The 26901-nt window shown below is 47.7% G+C and overlaps 1 protein-coding gene across 1 annotated transcript in view; it reads right to left on the reverse strand.

Moving 5' to 3' along the window:
• The window catches only part of SDK1 (sidekick cell adhesion molecule 1), a 990930-nt gene that overhangs the window by 263465 nt on the left and 700564 nt on the right, over positions 1-26901 (reverse strand). Inside the window, 3 exon segments of the mRNA XM_033191941.1 lie at positions 1-182; positions 5571-5711; positions 6715-6862. Coding sequence (XP_033047832.1) covers positions 1-182; positions 5571-5711; positions 6715-6862 — 471 coding nt within the window.

Genomic DNA, 26901 nt, shown 5'->3' on the forward strand with positions numbered 1-26901 from the left:
CTCCCTGCAAGGTGTACTCGGTCACGGCCCTGCTGAAGACGCCCAGGCCGGCCCCGTTGTACGCTGCCACCTGTATCTCATACTGTGTCCAGATGATCAGGTCTGTCACCAGGCAGTAGTTCACCTCTGGGCTGGTGATGTTCCGCTGCTGGTACTCTCCAGGAAGGCCAGCCAGGCGGTACCTGTGCCACAAAGGAAGCCCATCACCATCAAGAAACAACTGAACCTGGGAAGTGTGTTTACCCGCGGTTATTCCGCAGGGTGAGGGGGAAATGGAAGTAAATAAACGGGAGCAGAGCTGAGAGGTCAGCCCTAAACAATACTATTTCCTAACTCGATGATTTGGAAAAGTGTGCTCTAATCTCACAGTGATTATAAGCTCAAGGCAAAATGGAACTGACATTTCAACTACGTTATGGTTAAGAAAAAAATTACAGCTTTTTACATATAACTCATCTAGGGACTACAGTGACTTAGGACCAAAAATTCCAGACATGATTTCCGTCGGGGAGCTGCTGTAAATCAGTTTGAGAAACACTTTCCTCTTGTGAGTCTGAAACGTGGGGAGACTTCCAGAAGCGGGCGGCACATGGTCTCATGGTCTCCAGGGACAGAGCTCCAGAAGCGGGCGGCACACGGTCTCGTGGTCTCCAGGGACAGAGCTCCAGAAGCAGGCGGCACACCGTCTCGTGGTCTCCAGGGACAGAGCTCCAGAAGCGGGTCCAGAAGCAGGCGGCACACGGTCTCGTTGTCTCCAGGGACAGAGCTCCAGAAGCAGGCGGCACACGGTCTCGTGGTCTCCAGGGACAGAGCTCCAGAAGCAGGCGGCACACCGTCTCGTGGTCTCCAGGGACAGAGCTCCAGAAGCGGGCGGCACACGGTCTCGTGGTCTCCAGGGACAGAGCTCCAGAAGCGGGCGGCACACGGTCTCGTGGTCTCCAGGGAGAGAGCTCCAGAAGTGGGCGGCACACCGTCTCGTGGTCTCCAGGGACAGAGCTCTAGAACCGGGTGGCACACGGTCTCGTGGTCTCCAGGGACAGAGCTCCATTTAGGAATTGCAGGTTTGTCCAGGTGCATCCCAGAACTGGAATAAGTGGCTTTGAAAAGGTGTTGAAACTTCTAACATACCAGTGCAGTGCTGAGTATGACAAATTGCTTTGTAGAAGACCTAGGTGGGCGCTTGGGTACTATGTTCTGAGTGCACTAAAGGCGGAAATTTCAAGTAGTGCTTATAAAAAAGAAGACAATGTACACAACTCAGGGCTTAGGATGTATAAATTAGGAAACTGCTGTGTGTACTGTGAGAAGATCTGTCATAGTATCATTTTGATTAGCAAACATTTCCCCATGATTTGGTCTATAGAAGTGAATGCACTGAACTGACTCAAGTAATTTACTGAGCCTTCCTGGATCAGCACTCCTGGGTAAAGCCAGGGGCATGCCCAGTAGGAGTGACTGCCCTGTCATCCTGCAGCTTCCAAGAGCCTCTGATTTCTATCCCAGAAGTGGCTCCTGCCTCACAGTCCCACACTTGAGTGGCAGCAAATCCGCTGGCTTTTCACGGCGTGTGGAAATCTTCAGGCTCCTCCAGGATGCTGATCTCTGAGCTCGGTGGCTCTGCAGTTTCCATGTCCATTACCTGTGTGGTCCCATGGGGGCAGGGCACCTGAGCCCGAAGGGGAAGGAGCTGAGAAGGACACGCGTGGACCGGAACATCAGTAAGGCTGCTGACATCGAAGCAGAGAAGAAACCTAGAAATTCAGGCCCTAAAATGTAAAACAACTTTCCCAAGAGAAGGACGGCTTGAAAAGGAAGTGAGGAAATCGTGAAATGGTCATACAAGGTTCTTCACAAGAATCAGGAGTTTCTGAGAGCATCCTCTCACTCTCTCTTGCTGCCGACCGTGTGCGCTTGGTGGGGCCTGTTGATAGAAAACAAATGATCAAAAGCAGATGGCCCTTGAATAGCAAGAAGGTACCAGGCCGCCTTCTGTCTCTTGCCTGAAAGGAGCAAGTGGCCCCTGGGCTTGCCTGGTGGGAGACTCAGGGAAGGGACAGCTTTATTCCATGATGGGCAAAAATGAAAGTCAAGTTATCAAACAACGTTGTGGCTTCATAATGTGTCCACCTCTGACTCCTTTACTGAATGACCTGCACCAAGCAAGTACACGTGCAATTCCCAGGGGGTGTTCAGGTCGCCGACGTAGCACGATGGTCCTCAAGGCAGTGGGCCACTGGGAGAAAGGCTTGGCATGGAGTCACCTGTGTGACAGGCATTTCCACTTACATTCACCATCTACAAAAGATGAACTCTTAAAACAAATGGGACTGAGCCATTTGGGAAAAGGTAGAAACTGGCTCCGTGCCCACACCATGCACCTGAGTAGCCTGGGCACGCTGGCCCCGAGCACCGTCTGTAATCACGACGACGGAACGAGGATGGCCCTTGAGAAGGATTCCTCCTGTGGACCCAATGCTACACAATGGACATTCCAGGGAAGAGCCGAGGAACCAGCATCGGAAGACTTTGCTCAACAACCACTCGGGAGCTGGGTGGTGCTGGGAAAATTCCAAACTTCTCCGAGCCTTGGTTTCCACCTCTTTAAGGTGGGAATGACAGCAGCATTTCCATGCTTGTTGCAAGAGTCAAAGGAGACACTGAATGTACAAGAGATGTGAAGGTGTAAAGCACTCCCTAAATATATATGTATTTTTGAACACTGCTCTTCTACTGAGAAGTATGGGAGAGAGAACTGTGAGTTATAAGGAACTACACCTGCATGAGCCACCCATCTTCTCTGGGACCACTCTTTATACCACTGTGAAAAACAAACTGCAGAATTCACATCTTCCGAAGAGCCTGTGCTCCCCTCCGGAACAGGCATGTTGGCCCATTCTGACCAGTGGCTCCGAGTGCTTTTGTAATAGTCACAGGATGTCTAAGAAGGTTACAATTAATGACGGAAGTGCAGGGCAGCCTCCTCTTGCTGGTAGGATATGTTGCCCAGGAGACCATCTCAGCCAGAACAAGATGATTTTTTATACAGAAATAAACAGGAGAATGTTTTTAAAGGACATAACCCCTATGCTCCTCTCAAAGAGACACCCTGCCTATTATTATAAATATTTTATTACTGCACACGCATCCTAACTACTTCTTATGGCTGGAGCCACGGAAGTGATTTATTTCTCTTTGCTTTCCTTGCATTGTGCCTCGGATCTGACACAGAGGCTGTGCCCTGGAGGATACACACTTGCAAACAGAGAGCTGATGTGCAGACCGGAGGATTATGCGGAAACATTTCTAAGCTAATTCATTTTGGCATGGCTCTTTAAGTTCTGAAAACTTTGATATTCATAGCCCTAGGGTAGTGCACACCCTCATCTCAGGGCTTTCTGGATTTAAGCTCCTGCAAATACAGAAGATGCCCTCATCCCCAGCACCCAACTCTACTGACCCCATCACAGAAAATCCTTTTAACGGTAGTAATCCTGCAGAATAGAGAAATGTGCAGTCCCTGACGTGGCCTCGTAACATCAGAGAGATTTTATTATTAAACTCTGTGCCCTGGGCCTGGTTGTGTGGGATGACTTTTAAAGTCATCACTTGACAGCTTCAGCCTAAGGAAACTCTTTCTGCATGTGCTGAAGAAAGGCAGAGACAGAGGGATGACAGGCCTGTGCGGCTGGGTAGAGAGGGCGGCCAATTATTCTCATTAGTGGATGGGTGCAGAACGAGAGGGAATGGCTAAGGCAGGGGCAAGAGCAGCAGTGCCACAGGAGCCCTCAGCCGCAGGCAGGCGGCAGGGACACGGGGCTGTTTTCTGGAGCGGAGGAGGTCAGGCAATTAGGAACCATCCCAGGGGATCAACAGGAACCAGAGCCCACGGCCCCTACCCCCAGGGGACAGAACTGCAAACTCCTCTTCCCCCTTCTTTGAAATGAGGAAGGACAGTTGGAGCCTCGAGACAAAAGGGACTTTGCTATTGATTGGAGCTCTTTGTGTACCCCTGGAGATAGCCCATTTAAACCACTTCAGGTGGGTCACCATCTGGCTTACATTTAGAAGAGAATCTCAACACTGGAGGAAAAACTTGAAAACAGCGGCAAATTGATTTTGACAGGCAAATATTCCAGGCATATAGAAAAACACATATTAAATGATGAATGGGTGACTACACACACACACACCACACACACACACACACACACACACACGGAAGGTGTCGCTCTTCATACACAAGGATAATGAAGCTGAAGATGCAGCATTTCCCAATTTCTTACATTTATCTAAGAAATTAAATCTGTCTGCTGAAGACCTTTGTTAGCCACTATTTACTGATCAGACACTTGGAACGAGCCCAGGAAGGGAATCAGGGGATACCCACTGTTCTTGCCCCAGTCACACTGGCAAAATTAGCAAATCTGTCCACAGTGCTGCAAACTATTAGAAGAGATTTAATAATTATCATGCAATTCTGCTTTACTTTTTCTTTTACTTGTGTCAACAGACCACTGCGATGATCACGTTCAGTGCAATTTTAAAATTAGCAGTTTTGGCAAAGGAGGTTTCTTCTCTCAAACACAGACAAGTTCAGATACAGTGTTCCCAACAATTCGAGAAGCAATTCGAGAATTGCTTTATAACTGCCCTTTATAAAGCAAAGACAGCACCCTGGCTACCCTTCAGCCACACCGGGCCTGCAGAAGTGTGCGTGAGCCCTGCCTTTGTTTCCAAATATATTGATTTCATTCCCAACATCTAAAAGTTGTGAGGTTTCAGGTACAAAGCTAGATTTTTTAATTTCTGAAAATACTAGAAGATCTGGCATTAGTGAACAACACACCAGCCTGGTGACAACTGGCCAATAATTACATCAAATTAATTATTCTTAATTTAAAATTACTGTATTGAACAACACATGCCCTTGGTTGAAAACTTAAATGGAATCAAAAGACTCACAATGAGGCCAGATGCGGTGGTTCATGCCTGTAACCCCAGCACTTTGGGAGGCTGAGAGGGACAGATCACCTCAGGTCAGGAGTTTGAGACCAGCTTGGTTAACATGGTGAAACGCTGTCTCTACTAAAAATACAAAAATTAGCCAGGTGTGGTGGCACATGCCTGTAATCCCAGCTACTCGGGAGGCTGAGGCAGGAGAATCGCTTGAACCCAGGCAGCGGAGGTTGCAGTGAGCCAAGATCGTGCCACTGCACTCCAGCCTGGGCGACAAGAGTGAAACTCCATCTCAAAAAAAAAGCACAATGAATATTATACCTTGCTTCCGACCCCTAATACTCCCTCCATTCTCCTGCCAAAATGCTACCCTGACACCAGTTTTGTGTGTGTCATTTATGGTCAAATATGCACAGAACGTCTCCGCAAGGCTGCCCACGTTGGCCTGTGCACTCCAGTTTGCCACAGTCTCCACCGCTCCCTAACATCTCACACCTGGTCTGCCTCCTTTGGTTCCTGTTTGGCTCTTACAGACATTAGGGTTTGCAACCCTCTGTGAGATCGACACTTAGCTCTAATGGCGGCCTAAAGATGGCCAGTCACAGGGTACTTGCCTGAGGATGTAACCACGCAACACCCCGTTGTGCTCTGTTTCTGGGGGCGGCTGCCACTGGACCATAATGGATTGATTGGTCCGCCCACTGGCCACTATATTTTTCGGGGGAGCACTGGGTGGTTCTTCAGGTAGCATCAACCTAAACATAAAAGACGGGTAGGAACAAGAGAGATGAGTACCAGAAACAGTGGGGGCCCCTTTGCATTTCACCTATTTTGCTGAATCTTGAGCCTGACTATTCAAGAAAATCGGGTTTCAAGAAAAGCAAAACACACAGCCGATGAAACCAAAAGGACAGGAGAAACAGTTACCACAAATCAACATAACAGAAAATCAGTTAACCAAGCAGTGAGAAAGGCACGGAGGTGACTTTGTTCTGTGTGAATAGCGCCAGCACCTCAGCCCTTTAGAAAGACTGTAAGCCTGAACGCGTCGGCTCCTGGGCCCGCCGTCTCAGACTCCTCCCAAACTGTTTTCTTTGGCTCTTTCAATATTTCTCATATGAAACTCCCACGTTTTGAGGGAAGAAAAGGATTTAGAGCTCAGCTGTTCTACAAGTCAAGCCCACTGAAAGCTCAGGTTGGTTGGGGAGGGCGTGCTGAAATGTGATGAAGCCGTTTTCCCATGTCACCTCCGAATGAGACCTTTTCAGAGGCGGCCCTCACAGGGATGGGAGAGCATGAAGGCCACTCAGGAACGCAAAGCCTCTGCAGAGACAGAGGAGTCTTCAGCTTTCCTTACAGCACGCTAGGTGTTGAGTTGTTAAGACTGTGACACCAGCTTCCATCCGGCAGTGGGGTGGGCAAAGGACGTGGAAAACATATACGCTCTTAATTTCCTGTGTACAGAGGGCTGTGCTGTCAGGAGCGATTTATGTAGGCACAGCCAGGTCGCCACAGGAAAAATCCAAGAAACCTGCCTCACAGCAATGAAGGAAGGCCCAGCTAAGCCTGTGTGGGATGGTGTTTCCCTCTTTGTGACAGGCTTTTCTGTTCGCGTTTTGGGCGGTCTCCCTGAGGGAGGCCAGTGGGTTGCTGCGATCAATTCCACCACCTATTGTGATGCTTCTGTTTGGCGTTCAGGCCCCTGGCTGGGGGCCTGGCTGGCGTTCTGCGCCCCCACCTGGGGCGGGATTCACGCACCTGCTTGTCTCAGCACTGTACTGGCCCCTGCCCACTTCATTCACCGCGCACACCCGGAATTGATAGGTGCGAGCCGGAGTCAGGCCGCTCACGGTGACGCCTGTCATCTCGGGGCCAACGTTTGCCAGATGCACTTTCCACGGAGAGTCTGAAAGAATGAAGAAAACGAATTCAAGCTCACAGAAGTGCATGTCCTTCTCAAGGAACAGCTCATTTGCTTAGCAGGACAGCACCAGGAGAAGGAATACTTATCCCATTGAGCAGGTGTGGAAACGGAGGCTCCAGTCATGTGGCTAGTAATCTGCAAGCCAGAAAGGAAACTTCCCCCCGCCCATGGCGCCATCAATGAGCAAAGGGATTTTTTTGTGCAACCTGCATGGCGGTTTAAAAGGAACCAAAACGTCCCTAATTCCTGTGTTCGGTATGTAAGGGGAGAAAGTTCTCTGTCAGCTCACGTGGTTAGGCAGATTGCAGATTTGTCTCCCAGAAAAGGATGCTGCACATGTCACTGAACGATAAATAAAAACTATATTCATTAACATTTTAATAAAAGAGGAAATGAGCACGATAAAGACAGATGGGCTGTGTATTTCGCAGCCCATCTGCGTGGCAGACCCATTACGCCACCACACCCCTGAGTGGCTTTGGCTGGAGAGAGACGTAATGAAATTCACAGCGAGTTTAGAATATCTTCCCACCCAGCTTTCCAGCAGGTGTGCAAGAGCGACTCTGCCAGCCAAATGTGTTCTCGCCGGCAAGGCTTCTGAAGGTTCTGCTGGAGATCCTACACCCTTGTGTGTGTACTTTTTTTTTTTTTTTTTGCAGAGTTTAAACATGCTTTTGAGCCCAATCATTTTGTAGAGTGATGCCCTGGAATGAACAAGGTCTTGGCAGTGACTTCCAGCATCCACTGTCGGTTTCTATTCTGAATTGCGATGATGCCTGAACTGAATTTTCAAGTTATTAGTGAAGTAAGACCTGGGTGGGGGAAATTCTTTTGGAAATCGAGCTGTCTCGCTGACCTGAAATGGTGCTAAGGTCCCTTTCACCCCATTAGAGATGGTCAGAAAGAGGTGGCGCACGCTTTCTGCCACGGTGCTGGGCTAGGCGGAGCCTGCAGACAGTACCAGCTGCATGTCAACATTCACACATAAAATCCCAGCCGCTACTCCAAAAACCTACAGCTCGAACTGCGGGGATTCGCGAGTCCGCGCCTGCGAGCTCATCAGAAATGCACTCCAGCTCCTTACCGATCACAAGCAGTGGCCATAAATTGCTCCAAAATGAAAATGAGACTCTCAAAGGCAACTTCTGTGGCCTCACACAGAGATGTCTATCACTAATTCAGAATCTGCTCACTGGATTCCTTAACACAAAGTTAAGCTGCTCTGAAGCATGAAGCCAGTTGGCTGTGAAGATGGAATCTTTTTAATTATTTCAAATAAAGCTGCTTCCAAAAATGGGTTTCTGGGAATGCAGTCTTCGCCACCAGCTGGGCATTTCAGTGTTCTTGGCTTTTGATTTCCAGTGACATGGATCATGGGCAGCTGATGAGGATCCCCCTCTCTGTGTGTCTCCTTTAAAAACAAAACGTGTGCATTCCCCGGTACCTACAGAAGAACTCACAGCAACTTCCCTTTTCGCTCTGGGAGCCTGAAATCCTTCCACTGGCACCACGCAGCTCGTGGTGATCTGGTTTGCCAAGCAGTCTCCCTTACAGAAAACAGCCATTTGTCAATGTGGAAGACGAAAGGTCTTTCCCAGTATCAGGGCAACCGGACTCGGTTGGTAGAAGGCAGGGCCCCTTCGTGCCAAGTCCAGCTTCCATGGAAATACCGTTCTCATTCTGACGAGAACTGGTATGTAGAAGAAAGAAGCGTGGAGACCACAGCTGACGACGAGCTCTCCCACTTAAGGGTGTTCAGTTTTGTTTGAACTCCTGTGAAGACAGTGGACAACTCAGAACCGCAATGATATTGCATCTAACACCCACTAGGGTGGCTATTACTAAAAACACACACACACACACAAATAGAAAATAACAGGTGTTGGGAAGGATGTGGAGAAATTCCACTCCATTGCACTGTTGCTGCAAATGTAAAATGGGGTAGCTGCTACAGAAAACAGTATGGTGGTTCCTCAAAAAAATTCAGACAGAATTACCATATAATCCAGCAATTCTGCTTCGGAGTATACACCCAAAGGAACTGGAAGGAGGGGTTCGAAGAGATATGTGCACACCTGTGTTCACAGTAGCCTTATGCACAGTAGCCAAAAGGTAGAAGCAACCTGTGGGATATGATGAGGTTTCTCTTCAAAGACCTCGATCAATCTTTTATTCTTTAATTTATCGTACCTCCCACCCCGCTGCCTTTTCCCTTTTTTTTCCTTTTTGCCTTTGTTAGATGCCCGGGCACGCCACAGTACCAGGCGTTATCAGTACCAGCTCACATTCCTTTCCTTATTTGCAAAGAGGACTCACTTTCTAGCTCATTACAGACCCCTCTTTCCCTTTCCTCTCCACTTTCTTTCACGTGCCCACCTTATCTAAAAAAATCAAAAGTTTAGCCAACCGGGATTAGTTTAGATTGTACAACCCGGCCCCAGCCAATGGGGAAAGGGTACAGGGGCAGGACTTGCGTCAGGAATAAAGACTCTCATGCCTTTGTTCAGGTGTGCTCTCATGGAGACTGGCCAAGGAGGCACCCCTCTGCGCAGAAGTAAAATTGCTTTGCTAAGAATCCTTTGTTCGAGTGTTCAATTTCCTTAGGATTTTGAGCATTATTGCTAGCAAACCCAACTGCCCACCGATGGATGAATGGGTAAACAGAATGCGATCTGCCCATACAATGACTACTATTCAGCTTTTTAAATGAAGGAAATTAGGACCAATGCCAGAACATGGATGAACCTTGAGCACAGTATACGATGTGAAATAAGTCACAAAAAGACAAAAGCTATATGATTCCACTTGTATGAGACATTTAGAACGGTTAATTTCACAGAGACAGAAAGTAGGAGGAGTAGGGGAAGGAGAAATGGGGAGTTATTGTTTAGTGGGGCAGAAGTTTTGCAACATGAAAAGAGCTCTAGAGAAGGATGGTGGTGACGGTGGCAAAACAGTGTGAACGTGTTTAATGCCACTGAACTGTGCACTTAGAAACGGTGAACATGGTGTTTTCTTAATGTGTATTTATGCCTGTAATCCCTGCACTTTGGGAGGCCGAGGCGGGTAGATCACGAGGTCAGGAGTTCAAGACCAGCCTGGCCAAGATGGTGAACCCCTATCTCCACTAAAAATACAAAAATTTACCTGGGCCTGGTGGCGGGTGCCTGTAATCCCAGCTACTCGGGAGGCTGGGGCAGAGAATTGCTTAAAACCAAGAGGCAGAAGTTGCAGTGAGCTGGGATCGCGCCACTGCACTCCAGTCTGGGCGACGAGAGCGAAACTCCATCTCAATCAATCAATCAATACAAATGATGAAAAGATGGGGGATAACATATAATCCCCAAGATGCTCCCGAGTATGAAATAACATACATTGAAAGCATCTAGCTGTAAGCTTGGCCCAGGGTACCTCCCTCTCCCTAGATCCAAGCTCCACCCTCCCTACCCAGCTCTGCCCTAAGGAATCCTGCCCTTAGGCTTCCCATAGACAAGGAGAGCAAATGTAAGGCCCTTCCTTCCTCACTGGGAGGCTGCCTGGGGCCACCTGGGTCCTTCATCCAAAGGGTTCTCCTCTTTTCCAAGCGGTGGCCCTACATAGTCTCCCCTTTTGGGGTTCTGCAACTGCCTTGGGCTCTTTGACCTACGAGTGAAACCCGCTCTGAGGCTACCAGCCCCAGGTAACAGCTCCCCTCTACCCGCATCTCCGCAAGCATTCCCCTTCTTCAACTTCCATCCTTGATTGCTCTCACTCAGGAACGCCATCTTTTCCCGCAGGAAGCTTGACTGACACTGGACTCAGTAAAGGTCTTCTTCCACCCCTTTCTTCCTTCAGACATCACAGTGTCTAGAAGTGAGCCATTCACCTGCTCGGTCGGGCACAGTGAACAAACGTCGTTTCAGACAGAGACAGTCCAGAGGACAACTGTTGTAACCAGGTGACTGAGGCGATTAATCAGACCGCGGGGGAGGCAGAGCAAGGCTGGAGACGCCGTCTTCCTGCCCTCGGCCCCATCCCACCAGCCTGGCCCTGCCTGATCCTGGCTGTTTTTTCACTCAAGTGTAAACAGCTCCTGAAAGTCCAGAGCCCCAGCCTCAGGGTCCAGAGTCTGCTGCCCGGTTTGATTTGACAACAGGGCCTATTAATTTCTTCTGCACCTCCGGGCTCTGCTCAGTCCTGCTGCAACTATAGGATTCTTTATTTATTCTTTTTCCTCTTCCACTAGAAGATAAAAGGTTTGGCAGGAAGAGAGATTAAAGTGAAAACTAATACAAATGAACCTGATCCATCTCTGGGCACCCTGATTTGTTAAAAAAAAAAAAAAAAAAAAAAATTGGTTTGGGAAGGATTTGCTCATTCACCAGCTCTGGAATTGCAAGCTTGCTGAGAACTGTTAAAATTTAAATAGCAAGTCTGTTCCTGACAATCAATAAGCAACATCCCTTTAAAAGGGTCCTCCTGCAACCAGTGCTCATAGAAGAGGGCCATGGGATGCTTCTCTTGGAGGCTGGGGGGCAGAAGAGCCTTTTGATAAAGGAAACCATCCCAAAAAAGTTTAATACCTTTTTTCTTCCCCTTCAGGGACTCTCTGATCTAGAAGACTAAGGGATTTTACACGTCCCCGGCCAGGCTCCGTTCTACAGAGGGCATCACTACACTTTGGTTTTCTCAGTGGTAAGGCCCAGAATCGTGAGGAAAGACTCACGACTCCACTTCAGCTGTTGGTTAAAAAGCTGGTGGTTTCCAGTCTTTGAAAATGTACTCGAAGCTTTTTCCAATAAAAAAGATCATTCCCATTTTCTCAATTAAAGGTGTCTGAAGAAGGAACATGCTTTCTGAAAGATTTTTTTTTTCCTGTCTTTTTTGAGACAGGGTCCCACTTTGTCACCCAGGCTGGAGTACAGTGGCGCAATCTCGGCTCACTGCAATCTCCCCCTCCTGGGTTCAAGCGATCCTCCTGCCTCAGTCATGTTCCATTCCACCCTTACCGCCACAGCGCATCCCATCCCCCAGGCTGGGACCACAGGTACGCGCCACCATGCCTTGGCTAATTTTTATATTTTTTGTAGAGAAAGGATTTCACCATGTTGCTCATGCTTATCTTGAGCTCCTGGACTCAAGCAATCTGTCTGCCTTGGCCTCCCAAAGTGTTGAGATTATAGCAGTGAACCACCACGCCCAGCAGGAAGATTTTCCTTAATTGCCAAACACATCGTCATATTATTAACACCTAACATTTCCATGGCAGTTTGCAGCCTGGAAGTGCTTTCAGGGCTGTAGCCACAGAAACCTGCTTGGGGAGGAGGTCTTCTCACACCTCTTTTTCACTCTGGGAAACCAAGACTCAGGAAAGTTTAAATAACTTCTGCCGAACTTCACAGGTGGCGGCTACCTAGAGTGGCTCCATCTCAACATCACCAGAAGCGGAGCAGCTGGTGTCATGTGCCTCCTTGGGTTATGCAGCAGGAAGTACTGGCGATACCTGAGAAGTAGTCACACACGCACACACACTCTCACGTAAGAAAAGAAACCACCTGGAAACTGAAGGCAGCTCAGATCCAGTCTCCAGGCGGTAAAGAAGGTGCAGTAATCCCAGCATTTTGGGAGGCCGAGGCAGGCGGATCATGAGGTCAAGAGATCAAGACTATCCTGGCCAACATGGTAAAACCCTGTCTCTACTAAAAATACAAAAATTAGCCGGGTGTGGTGATGTGCGCCTGTAGTCCCAGCTACTTGGGAGGCTGAGGCAGGAGAATCACTTGAACTCGGGAGGTGGAGGTTGCAGTGAGCTGAGATCGCGCCACTGCACTCCAGCCTGGTGACAGAGCAAGACTCAAAAAAAAAAAAAAGGTGCAGGAACCAATTAAACACCAGAATCACCGGAATCTTAATCTAGGACCTGGGGCCTTCTATAGGACAACTGTCATGGCCTCTGCCCAGGCAGGAAGTGGGGAGGTAGGCGGGGGTTTTGTGGATGAAGAGACACTGAGACACAAAACAACCAGCGCGATGGATGGACCTTGTTTGGACTGATTCAAGTGTAAAAAGACCTTTCTTTTCAGACACTTAGAAAAGTTAAATATAGAGTGAATAGCAGGTGATATTAAGGACTACTATTAATTTTGTTAGGTGTAATCAACTTTTTGAGCTGCTTACTGATCACTTAGGGATGAAATGACATAATTTCTGGAATTTCCTTTAAAACACTCTAGCAAAAGAAAAGTGAGGAACAGATGAAATACATATGGTTAAAATGTTATTGGTTGTTGGAGCTATATTTTTGTGTATATTTAGTACTTTTAATAATAAAAAGTTCTTAGAAAGTGACTATTTTTGTCACGGCATTGCCAGCATGGAGCGTTTTATAACTATTGTCATTGTCTACTGGTGGGTGAAAAATGTAATTTGGTTGATGCTTTACTTTGCATTTTTATATGAATGAGAATGAACATGCTTTCATTAAAACAAGGATAGTTCCCTCAGGTCACAGTTAAGTGGAAAAATTAGGTGCAAATTTATTATTTTTCTAATTCGAATTCTACTACTGTTTTTGCTACAACAGTTTGCATATTGAATCTCCTGAAATATATTTTAGCTTATAATAATCATGGTGATCCATTTAAAGAATTATCCACTGGCTAAACTCCCTTGGGATTTATTTTATTCCCTGTTTGGTCCTCAGCAACTAGAAGAGTGCCTGACACACAGTAGGAGCTCAACACGTTTGTGGAACAAAAGCACCCACTCTGTTGGAGCTACTGTTGATGCCTGTGTGTGTCCACGGTCAACCTTCACAGTAACCTTGAAGGGGATACGATGATCTTCATTTCCACATGATAAACGGATGGAAGGAAGGCTCAGGGTCTCTCCACTCACCATTAATGCTCCTTGTGCAAACTCCACGTCTCACGGTTGCCTAGGATTTAAAGCTGGGAAATTAAGGGCTTGGTCACAGAGATCAAGGAGAAGATGAGCTTGTCTTGGAGCAATGCCCACAAGGTCCCCCGCCATGGAGCTAAGAGAGGAGGCTTCGTGCTAAATCAGAGGCTCCCCTCCACCACAACAGACTGTCTCTCTAGACACCGAGTATAAGTAGGCTGCATTCCTTACGGTGGCACTGCACACTCAAGACAGGTGCTGCTGAGAGTCTATCCCTAGGCAGAGATCAGGTTAAATTCCCCACGTCTGGAAGGTCTATCAAGTATTGGCAGTGATGAGTCATGTTGACAGGATCCACCCCTTGACCTGATGTGACGAGAATGGCACTTTACCTCCCTGGTCTTCTTCCCAAAGCCCTACAACCCCGGTCTAGCTATGAGAAGAACATCAGACAAATCCTGATTGAGTGACGTTCTACAAAACAGATCCTGGATGGGATCCTACAGCAGAGCGGGAGAGACATCATCAGGGAGAGACTGCGGAGCTCAGAAGGGGGCAGTGACTGCAGGGAATAATAAGGTGTCACTGTGGGCTCACTGACTGTGACAAAGGCACCACACTAGTGTCACGGGGGAAGCTGAGTGAGGGGTCCATCTTTGCAACAATTCTGTATACTCCAAACTGCTCAAAATACAAAGTTTAGTAAGAAAAAATAAAGACCTATCATGAATGGTTGGTCCGCAGCCAGGCAGGGGAGTGGTGGGTTAGGAGGCCCTGTGTGGACCCTGCAGTGGAAGGTCATGTGTTTCGCATGAGAAGAGCAGATCCGTGTGTGTGTGTGTCCACACACGTGTGCCCAGGCACACAAGAGTGAGGGCTGTCAGCTGAAGTTAAAGCCACTGGGATTCCTCCTGAGGCTAGAGCCGGGAGGATGAAGGATGAGGTGTCCCAGACACGGCTCATGCTGAACTCCTCAGTGTTGGGGGGCCTAATGTCCGTGGGGTGGAGCAGCAGCAAAGGGCTGGGGCTCCATAAGTTGCAAAGAGCAGTGCCCAGTGCCCTCCAGGAAGGAGGCTCATGCCAACTCCAGAAGAAGGATGCACAGAGCGACCTGGAGCTCTTGGCTCCCATCGCACTGGGCCCTCCCTGGGTCCTAGCAGAGGCTCTTTCAATGTTGTATTATTTTTCTTAACAAGAGCTCCAAAATTACACAACAAAACCTGGATCCACCCCTGAGAACCAGATATCCATCTCCCAGACCACATTTTTTTCCATCATAAAAGTGATAAAAATGGCAAATTTTATGTATATTTTGTGTGTATATGTATTTATTTATGTATGTACATTATATATACCACAAAGAATAACACAAGTTCACTTAAAAATTTTGGAAAATAAAGAGTATGGGAAGGAACTGAAATGAAACAAGCATAGGTCCCTACTGCAGTTCTTGTTTTTTAAAGCATTCTTATTGTTGTTCAGCGCTTTGGGTAATTACTTTCACGTTTTTGGAGACTCTGACCTATATCTTGGGGTTCAGCTCAGTGAGTTACTGAGATTAGTTTGGTGGAAGGAATGACATTTCCTCCTCTATGTTAAAGCGCCCTCAAATTACTGTCGTCACATGAACAGAAATAACACAGTTTTTGAAAGCCCAGACAACAAAGAATTTCAGCCTCCATGCAGTTAAACTGCTTGGGGTGAGGCTTCAGAATCCACTCCCACTCTAAGCCACAAACCCCTCCAGGCTGGAGCCTGGGCTCGGAGACGGGCACAGCCAGGGCTACGAAAAAAGCTTCTCTTGGTCTAGTCAGAGCTCATCTGGGCATTAAGAGAGAAGCATAGATAATAACTAGTTATGCAAAGGTTACACAAAGCATTTTCTGCAGGATTCTAGTTAAAAACTCTTACAATGACAAAAGGAACGTAATTTTTAGTGGCACTGTAGAATTCCAAGCTTAAGCTGCTAAATACATTTGTGGAACAGACTGTACTCCTGCAAGGGGACTGCGAGGGCCCCCGGATGAATGTGACTGTATTGAGGCATGAAACACAACTAAGACAAACACAATTTGAAAAGAACATTGTGAAACGGACCTGTTCGTGGCAACCCTAGAAGAGAAGATGGAGGCCACAGGAGTGACAGGGATAAACCACTAAGGATGCTTGAGAAAGAAAGAGGCTTAGGCCAGACAAAGACTTCATAGAACAGGGGGAAGAAACAGTAGGAAGTAGATGGATACTTTCTACTTAAAACAAAACACCAAAGAGTGAACAGGATACATTTTGATATCCTTCCCTTTGGGAAGGCCTTCTCTGTTCTATATGTCTTTAGAGAAACCATAAAGGTCTGCAAGGTCAGGATTAAAATGCACCAAGTTTTTGCCTTAAAAAGTTAAGAACTAAAGAGCTGAGATATTTAGAAATACATGAGACCCCCAGCTAAGGCCAGAATGATCCCAGAACAGGCTTTGAGGCCGTAGACTGCTCTCATCCAGAGAATCAGGTCAAGACACCAAAGGTGGCCCACCGAGGCCAGACTTTGGCCTGGACCCAAGGGGAGACATACGCTCACTGGGAGGTGTCGGCTGATGTGCTGGAGAAGCCATTCCCTCCAGAGAAGGGGCAGGAGGTTGGAAATGGTGACTGGACACATCCAGAAGCTTGGGGAACTCGACCTTGGGTGGGAGACCTATCCGATGGTGGCAAACCCTGAGACAGGCTGGAGATGGCTGGCAGGCAGTAGGTGGAGCAGGGGGCCCTCTCCGGATGGAAGCTGGCCCGGCCTCCTGGAGCTCAAGCTATGGGAGCCATGCTGTATTCTGCACCGTGTGGTCACCACAGGCACTCCTGCGCAGGAAGTTACGCCATCCTGTGGGATAGCCCGGGCCAGAGGATTCCAGAAGGTGAGGACCAACCAAGGATGTGGGAGCCACCCTGGGCTCTCTGACCCCCACACCTCATCTTGCATGAGGGCAGGAAGTGAACTCAGAAGCAGACCTCAGCCTCCTCTGGGCCCCCAACACAGTCATTGTCCCCTCTTCATAAACACCTGCGACAGGTTCTGTCTCCGCAGATATGCATTTATTAAAATGGGGACAAATGCTATGCATGTGAGGCTTAATATGCAAAAGCCCAAAGAAAGACGAGCTAAAATAGGAAATACTCCCCAACAAGTCTGAGGCCGTTAGAAAACGCCTGTGTGAGGTGTGTTTCAAAGACAGCATTCAAATGATTTGAAGCATGAAGAACAAAGTCTCTTTGCCATGTTGGCAAAGCAAAACAGCATAAAGCCCATCAGCTTTTAAGTCCATAATAGCAACAGGGGATGGAGATGTTGAACAGATTGTGCGGTGACAGCCAGAAGCAGCTTTCATGGAGAGCGGCGTGGAGACGGCTGATGGGTTCCCTACATGAAAAGGCACCCGTGACAGAGAAAGAACCAATCCAGCCACGTAGCTCAGAGATTCTCTTTGTGGAGGAAGAACCTCTCCCACAAAGGCGCTGGGGAGGGGCTTGGGAGAGGCACTGGGCCTCAGAGAACGTGCTCCAAAAGCTAGTCTTGGCCCAGCAGCTGACAAAACCAAGCTGTGCTTCAGAAAGCAGAGGCAGAGAGGCACAGAAAAGCAGCAGGCTGCTGTGGGCACCAGAACGTTCCATGGTGGAGGAGGGACAAGCTGTTCAGAGGATACTGCAACCTGAACCCCAGAACATCATCTCAGCCTCAGCATGCTCCAGTCAAGCTCACGGATGCTCTTCCCAGACCGGTTTCCTCAGCAGACCTCCTGCTTCCAGGTCCGGGCCTGGGGCTCTAGGCCATCTTGGGCCCCCTCCTTCCCAGGGAAACCCCATCAGTAATTCAGAAATGGCCACCTTCCTGCTCCAGGCCCTCAGCCTCCTGCTCCCCTCCACTCTCTGAGCCTCACACACAGCTCCCTGTAGGCCACTGCCAGGTTAATCTTGCTAAAAACTTGCTTTCACACCACCTTCCCTAGCCCCGGCTTTGTGCAGCTCTTTGTTGTACAAGACTCGGGTCTGGCATCATTTGGTCCCTCTCTGTCCCTCGCAGGTGTCCCTTTCCAGCGAAGAATGATGCACCTGAGGCTGATAGCAGCGCTCCCTCATGGTGGGGGCAGGTAAGAACTCTTCCTTTGTACAGCGTCCACTATTTCTCCAGCTTCAATGAGCATGTGTTACTTTATACTTAAAAATACATTATTATTTAGAAAATGGTTTTTTAAAAAGTAGTCCATTTCAGCCTCCAGCTTCTCCTGCTCAAAGATCCTTCTGCTCTTACTAATTCACTCACTGGGAAATTTCTGAACTCCCATTTTGCTGCCCTGCATCCAAGCCTCGGAGTCCTTGGCCACCAGCACCCCCGAGGCACCAGGGCGTCGGAATACTGCCCGTTCCAACATTCTGCTCAAGGCCCACCTCCAAGGGCCTCCATGCCCACACCTGCCCACAGGGAATCCCCCTTCCTTAAGGGTCCTGATTCTCAGTTCCACTTTCCTGGCAAGCAATCACATACTACCCGATGCCCCTCATATGTTCTTGGATTTGTGATTTAATTTTGTGAGTGTTCTTTGCCTCGAAAATGGACCTCACGCTCTTCCTGGTACCTCCTGGTGTCTAACGCTGTCAGGAGGGAGTGGATACAGGATGTGCAGACTTGCCGGAAGTGACTGTGCTCTGTACCCAAGGGAATGGGGAGAAAGAAAATAAAGGAGAGAAAGAAGGTCAATGGCTCGTCTCACATGAGCCTGCCCTTAAAGTATGGTTACATGATATGTGTGTGTGTGCATGTGTGTGTGTGCGTGTGTGTTTGGAGAGCTGTATCTCCTGTTTTTAAAGAGAGCTTAAGGATCTTCTAAAGTGAAAATCTGCATAAAATTGGGTGACACAATGACATAAATATAAACAAAAACAAAATCAAATTCATAAAGGAGAAGAATGCAAAGAGATGTTCTAAGCAATTGGAATGACTGAGGCACTTCAATTAGACACTCAGGTTAGCTTTGGGCTTCCCGGAAGGCACAAAGGGACACATGGATGGCACCCTTGGAAAAGGAAGCTCCCACTTTCATCCAGAGAAACCAGCACTCCCTAGGCAGCGGAAACGCCAACTACGTGGAACTCCAGGTGGAAGACAGTGAGTGATGCAGAAGATATGGAGGTGTTGTCCCTCCTACATGTTGTTAGAAAACATGAAGATTAGAAAACATGGGATTAGCCCCTAATTCATAGAAAACAGTGCTTCTTTCTGAGTTAAGGAAAAGTACATTATTTCAGGTTTGAGACTTGGGAACCTAGAGTCATAGATGAGGACCACGTCCCTCAGAGCCTCAGCTCTGAAACCTGTCCGGGGAATGCATGAATTCCCAAGAGCCTGAAGCATATTCATATACTGAATGAATTCTCTTACATAAATGTAGGGGCTATTTCTAAATGTAATATTTTGTGATTTTAAGAATAATTTGCTTAGAAATAAAACATTTCCCTACACAATTTTAAAAAAATCCTAAGAAGTGGAAATGGAAGGAATGTATTACATGATAAACAAAACTGCTCATTCCAGTCAATATCATGTTCATTTTGATGGCAGCAGCCAGCTGCTCTGGACAGCCTGCTGCTGCCATCACGCCAGCTGTTGCATGGAGGCACCGCTGGGGCTGCTCGCTCCAAGGAGCTGATAGGAGCCGGGGACAAGTGGAAGCTCTGCCCCTTTGGGGTGGGAGCTCCCTGGGTGCCTCTGCAGCTGCTCAAACTGTGGCTGCAGACCTGGGCCTCCCACTCCATGGAGCACGCAGGAGCCCTGCCCAAGTCATGGCTGCAGATCCAAGCCTCCTTGTGCTCTTGGGGGGCTGGCAGCAGGCAGGATCCTTGTCCTCTTGGGCACACCTGCAGCTGCCAAAACCCGCGGCTGCAGATTCAGGCATTCTTGCACTCTTGGGGGGCCCAGGAAGACCCCCCTGCCTTTGCAAGCTTAGAAATGCTTGCTCTTACTGCCTGGCTTCTCTCTGCTGTTGGCGCCCCCTCTGATCTGGGAGCAAAGTCAGGGCAAACATGAGTGCCATAAATGGCAGCAAGAGGCAGACAGACTCCTGGGCAGAAGAAGGTGGGTCTCTGGTGAGGCCCCACCTTTGGGCCACTGAGGGCCTGGAGGCTGAGGGCAGGGATGCCAGTCCCCCTGGCTGGAGTGGGAATTTGTGGTGCCTTTTCCGGGCCCACTCATGATCGTCCATTGACCAATCGGCATGCACTTCCTCCCCTATGAAGACTCTAAAAACCCTGGGCTCAGCCAGAGCTGAACAGACAAGAGGACCAGCTGTAAAGAGGAGCTACCCTCTGCTGGGAGCTGCAGACATCGGAACAACCTCTCCAGGACCTTCTCTCTGCTGAGAGCTGCAGACGCTGGGACAAGCAGCTGCAGAGAGAAACTACTACCCTCTCCAGGGCCTTCTCTCTGCTGAAAGCTGAACACTCGTTGGGATGAGCTGCCAGCAGAGGAGCCACCCACTCCAGACCTCCTCTCTGCTGAGAACTGCACAGACGACGGGATGACCTGCCTACAGAGAGCAGCCACCCACTGCGGGGCTCCTCTGGGCTGTCCTGACACTCAGTAAAGCTCCTCTTTATCTTCCTCACCCTCCATTTGTCTGTGAACCTCATTCTTCCTGGATACAGGATGAGAACTTGGACAAAAGCACCACCAGCCACAGAGGTTTCCGGCTAGAAAACCGACACCCCAAAGTTCCTGTAACAACTTCCTATAAGTTCAAAAACAAGCAAACCTAATCTATGGTGACAGAAGTCAGAAGACGGGGTTAGACTGACGAGAAAGGGCCACACAGAACTTTCTGGCATGTTGTAAATGACTTGTATTTTGTTTGAGGTGTGGGCTATATGGCTGTATATATTTGTCAAAACTCCCTTCAGGTCTCTGCATTTTGTTACATACAAATTGTATCTCAACAAAAAACAATCAATATCACACATAACAGTAAAATCCTAGTAGACATTCCACTAAGATAAGGAAAAACACAAGAGACGTTACTATGCCAATTATTTAAAATTACTCCGACCAACACAGTAAGATAGGAAAAACAAAAAGAAAACAATACATTTTTATTATTTGGAAAAGATATGATTGTCTACCTTGAAAGCAAAGAAGAGCAATGGAAAAATCATTAGAATAATAAAGGAATATGGAATATGGCTGAATGGAAAAAAAATACCGAAACATCAGTAGTTTTCCTATGTTCCTACAATAACTAATTAGAAGATGAAATGGGGAATAATTGCTATTTACAGGAGCAACGAGACAAAATCTTAGGACAACCTTGACAAAAAAGTATACAGCCTATGGGTATAAACTTGCAAACCTCACTAAACAGCTGAATAAATAGGGACGCATATTATTTTCTGGATGGAAAAACAGAATTACTTAGAAGTCACTTCTCATAAAACAATTCATAGGTTTGACATGATTAAAAATTCAATGGGACTACTTTTGAAACAAAATAATTTCAGTTTTTTCTGGAAGAATAAATGATGACAAGTAATAACAAAATTCTGAAAAGTTGAAGAGAGTTGCTTTATCAGTTATTAAAACACATTTTGGAAGCAATTAAAATACTATAAAACTGGCAGAAAAAGAGATAATGAATCAACGGAACTAAATAATCCACAAGCAGACTTTTATATAAACAGGTCCTCTGAATATACAAAGAAGGAAACACCATAAATAAATGGATTATTCAATAAATCATGTTGGGAAAATGGATCATTTGAAAGAAAGGAGGAGTCATATGTTGGAGTATATAACACACCTATATTCCAGAAAAATTAGAGAGTTAAATATATTAAAAATTAAACCTTTATAAACAAGGCAAAAACCTATAAGAATACTCATTTTAGGCTTGAGAGTGTTGAAATAGCCAAACACAAAAGTAATGAAGTGACAAAGGAAAATGTCAATAGATTTAACTGCATAAAAATCAAACACTTCTGTATGACAAAAAGTAATGTACAAAAATTAACGGTAAAAGCAAACTGAAAAAACATCCTTGTCACAAATGACAGGAAAAAAAATCCCTAAGGCCTTGGATAGATAAATAGGTCAAAGAAAATGAACAGATCATAGCAGAGAAAGTGCACAAAGCCTAACCGACTTGGCAGAATGGGTTCAAGAATACTAGCAGTCGACATACAAACTAAAACCACCCTCAGAAGACCTGAAACTCAGAAGCCTCAACCTTCTGAATGAAGACACAGGAGGATATCTTTGCACAGCTGGAGTAGAAAGAGGATTCAAATGATTTCCTTCTAGATATTTGCATTAGTGTTGCCGTCTTGCCTTTGCTGGTGCCCTAAAGGTTGTTTGTCAATTGGTGGATTCAGCGCTGCTGAGTCAACTCAGGAGAGAGGCGTTGGGGCCAGCACCCCCAGGGGAGGGGATGGGGACAATGCAAGTAGAGGAAGAGATGAGGACAGCGCCCCCGAGGGGATGGGAATGGTGCTCCCAGGGTAGGGGGTGGGTGTGACACTCTAGGGGAGGAGATGGGGTAGCACCTTGAGACCAGAGGCAACGCCTAAAAGTAGATGCTGAGTAGGAGCTCACCAGGCAAAGGCAGAGGGTGCAGGATCAGGGCGAGAATTCCCAGACTCTGTGAGCAAAGGTGTGGTGGCACTGAGTATCTGGTGTCCCCAGGGAATCTGGAACAATGCCTTGTTGCTGAAGCAAGAAAAGCAGAGTGGTGAGCGGCTGGAGAGGCACGGGGTGGTCAGATAGTAAACAGTGCTGCTACCATGCTAAGAAGCCTAGAATCCCCTCTTCAGGGAATAAGAACCTCTATACGGAAGAAATAGGGCCGGCAACCTAGGGAGGACATGGGCTGGGGACGAGGCTTTGGGCCATGGCTGCAGAACCAGAGGGTGCAGGGAAGCCTTCCCGCCCAGCCCCAGTGGTGGCTCCTCTGCAGATCCTCTGGAAGGCTTCAGGCAGGGGAAATCACTCGGTCAGTTTCCTGCATTACTGAGCTCGCTCTGGTGGCTCCAGGGAGGATAGATTTGAGGATCCCAGATCTATAGATTACAATGACGGGCAACAGCCAGTTAGGGTTAGCGGTAGCAGGAACAAAGAAGGGCAGGGCAGTGGATTTGATAAAAATGCGTGAGGTAAACCCCACAAAATGTATTGATTTATTTGTTGGGGAGAATTAATGGTGAAGGAGTCAAGAATTATATTATGTTTTTCTCTCCCTTTTTTTTTTTTTTGAGATGAAGTCTCACTCTGTCTCCCAGGCTGGAGTGCCTTGGTGCAATTGCGGCTCACTGCAGCCCTGAACTCCTGGGTTGAAACGATCCTCCCACCTTAGCCTCCCGAGTAGCTGGGATTACAGGCATGAGCCACCACACCTGGCTAACTTTTTAATTTTTTTTTTTTGTAGATATGGGGTCTTGCTATGTTGCCCAGGCTGGTCTCAAACTCCTGGCCTCAAGTGATCCTCCTGACTCAGCCTCCCAAAGTGTTGAGAACACAGGTGTGAGCCACTGCACCCAGCTTTGACATTATCTCTAACTTGGAAGGGGAACAACTTTGGGGCCAGATGATGAATCCTATTTTAGAGTTGGAGTCTGATAAGCCCCTGGGACATGGAGGTGTAGATGTCCGGAAGACATTTGGTTACAAGAATCTGAGGCTCAGCAGAGAGGTCTAGGTTGGAAACACACATTAGGGACTTACGGTGTGTGGGTCAAAGGTGAACCATGGACAAACATGAGATCCCTAGGAAAAGCCTGTGTGTTAAGAAGACCAGTGTATGAGTGAGACAAAGCGAGGAATGCTAACTTTTTAGGGGCAGGAGGGGAAATAGAGTCTTCAATGAGTCAGAGAAAATGGACGGAGAGGAGAGAAGAAGAAGGAAGAATGAAGAGAAAGACGTAAGCCAAGTCCTGGGAACAAAGAGGTCTGCGTGGGAGGAGTGATCAGGAGCATCGCTTGCAGAGAAGCTGAGGGGAAGTGGACTCCGTGGAGCTCACTGGCTCTGTCCTTTAGAACAATGACAATATGGCTTCAGGAGAGAAGAGTAGATAGAACAAGTGAGAAGCGAGGAGGTGCAGGTAATTAGCAGAGCTCAGTCGTTCGAGGCAGAAGAAGCCAGGAGAGAGCGAGAGCTTTGAACACAGAACACAGAGAGGGAATAAACAGGGAGCCAAGTCCTGGAGGAAGGGCTGGGGGAGGGACCAAGGGCTTGGGTGCCGGCTGGCTTTCAACATATATAGTACTGTAGTGATTGTTTTTATTCTTTGTGCTTTAAGGTATTTCTCAATTTTTTATTAATCAGCATGCATAGCCTGAATAATAAAAAGTACAAATGTATTTTATATTTTAATCAAATTTAAATATTACAAGGTATAATACGAAATCACAATTATGAACACTCATCCTATTAAAAAACTAACTGTAGGACTGAGTAGAATGAAGGATTCTGAGTTTCTAATATAAGTAAGTTTGTTACCTGCAAGCATTTACCACAAGACACACAACAGCAGGTGTTAAGGTTGAAAAAAAAATCATAAGAAAAAGACTGAATTTATCTTGATAACTGGTAAAAGGCCACCATTCTTCTGTTTCAGCCATGGGACGCCTTTGTCCAGCCCATGGAAAACACATGTAGGCTCAGTTTGAGAACTAGGATAGCCCCTCCCAAATATCAAGGTTACCATGGAAACTGGTGGCAACTGTTGCATTAAACGAATATCTGCATTTCTAACACTGTGCAATGCCGACTCACTCATGCTAAAGAATAAATTTTTAAGACGGCAAAATAATGGCTCTAATACAAAGACAGAATCAACATGTATCAAAAATTTTAGTTAAGTCATTAATTTATGAGGGAACCAGTAAGATGCTTCAACTGTATCAAAAGAGAAAGCAAACAGCACACAACATAGTGATAGTGCTAAAATGAATTTATAAATAGACGCAAAACTGGTCAGGATCTGCAGAGCAATAGCCAGTTATATACTACAGGATAAAATTTGCATTTATGTGCATTTCTTTGGAAAAGAAATTTGCATTACTCAAAGTGCATTACTATAAGATGTCTACGATTTACAAAGATAAGAAGCCCAAAGACATGGAAAGCGCAGATCCCTATCAAATCAGATAACCCTGAAGGGTGCTAGATGAGACACCCAGCAATCCTTTTTATGGCACACTGCAACGTCTTTCACAATTCTTACCTGACAGTCTCCCTCCACGGGATCATCAGAATCTCAAAGAAAGATCATTCTTGATCATAATTTATAAGGATTTTAGAGAGTGGGCCAAATGCTTTCATGATTCAACAGAATTCTCAGCCTGGTCACAGGGTCCCCACTGTCAAGCCATCAGGAATCCCTGCACTCTCTCAATGCCGGGATCCCCCAGGCTTCCCTCATCCGCCACCTGGCCTGACCCTCTGCCCTCCTCAATCAACCAGGTGGGTACCTTGACCCAGGCCCTAGGACACTACTGCCCTTCTCTGAGCCCCAGGCTTACTAAATAGGCACCTGGGACAGGAGAACCATCAAACTTCTCAGAGAGACAAACCCTGGGATGCCTGCAGAGGGCCATGTGTATCTTCCATCCAGAGATGCACCTTGAGTCCCGTACATGGATGCAGGCTCAGTCCAAGCCCCAGACTCTGCTCCAAAGAGCTCGGAAGAGGCCCGTCTGCCGTGGCAGGAATGTCGTCAGGGCAGAGGCGATCAAGTGCCTGCCTTGGCCACTAAATCACATAGGTTTGGCCCCTGCAGGATCCCTGGCTTCCAGGAGAACGGCATCCCAGTCAGCCTGCCAGGAGGAGCTGGCTGTGGAGCGTCTCCCGAGTAGCCGGAGGGACAGACCTAGTAGATGGCATTATTTAGTGCTGACCACTTGCACACGTTGAGTGTAGGCCAAGTGCAATTTCCATTTTAGTGCACTTGCTGCTAAGCTGGTCTTTCTGGCTCTAATGAGCCAGCATGTTCAGCTGCTTCTTAAGGGCATTTGTTGCTAATAAAAATAAAAACCAGACTATTGGCCCCGATGACGGTGCTGCTCTTCCTATTTGCCACGACAGGAAGACACGGACCAACCAGCCGGTAGCAGCACAGGCTGCTTCAGCCAAGGTCACGGGCTTCCTTCACACAGTGGAAATCAGAACAGGCAGGAGGCAACCATGGTACCTACTCTAGATTCTAAACAGCACGATACCCACACTCCAGGCTCTGAAGGAAAGAGCTGGGAATGTCAGCCAACTTCAGGAGAGCCAGAGGCTAATAGGGGTGACCGATATTCTCTGTCCCCTTCTGAGTGAAATAAAGCAGCTGGACACCTACAGAGCCATCCTGTGTGTGCCAGGCACTCTGCGGGTGTCACAGCACAGAGGACCAACACACGGACCCCGCCTGCCCTGAAGGGGTTCCCAGTCTTGCCAGGAGATGGACACAAGCCAGGAACTATGATGCACGTGCTCAAAGGGAAGCATGTAGACCAGCACGGGAGCCCCGAGGAGGGAGAAGCCATTTCTGCCTGGGCGTAATGGGACTTGCAGAAGTGATATTTGATCCGAGCCACCAAGAAGGAGGAAGAACTTTCCCAGGTAACACCAATACGTGCTGCCAGCAATGCCCCAGCCCCATCTCACGGGCAGCTGTTTCCCACCGAGCCTGGAGGCCTGGCACTGAGGGGCCCTTGTCGATGCTGTCCCCTCATCGCCCGTCTGGCCCAGGCCTCATGTCACATCTTCTTTGAAGACTTTCTCTGACTTGCCTTCTATACAGTCACATTACTATGTACGTACCTCGCCAGGAATGTGCGGCTTGGAGGCTGCGTCGGTGCCTCTGGCTGTCTCCTCGCTGTTCGCAGTGGAAACTGATCACGTCAGCTCTGCCCCCGGCACCCAGCACCCAGCACCCAGCACCTAGCACCCAGCAGAGTGCAGAACAGCTGCCCAGTCTGGATTCACCGCTGTAACGCCTGGCTGGCTGGATAGTTACACATGAAACTCACTTCTCACTGAGGCAAGGTGACTGGCTGGAGGAGCCAGTCCCGCTATCAGCTGAGAAGAGTGCTGGCCGGGCATCTCAAAGCAAAGCCTTCCTTCATGGAA

Source organism: Trachypithecus francoisi, unplaced genomic scaffold (genome assembly GCF_009764315.1).
Source record: "Trachypithecus francoisi isolate TF-2019V2 unplaced genomic scaffold, Tfra_2.0 Lachesis_group4, whole genome shotgun sequence".
NCBI classification, from domain to species: domain Eukaryota; kingdom Metazoa; phylum Chordata; class Mammalia; order Primates; family Cercopithecidae; genus Trachypithecus; species Trachypithecus francoisi.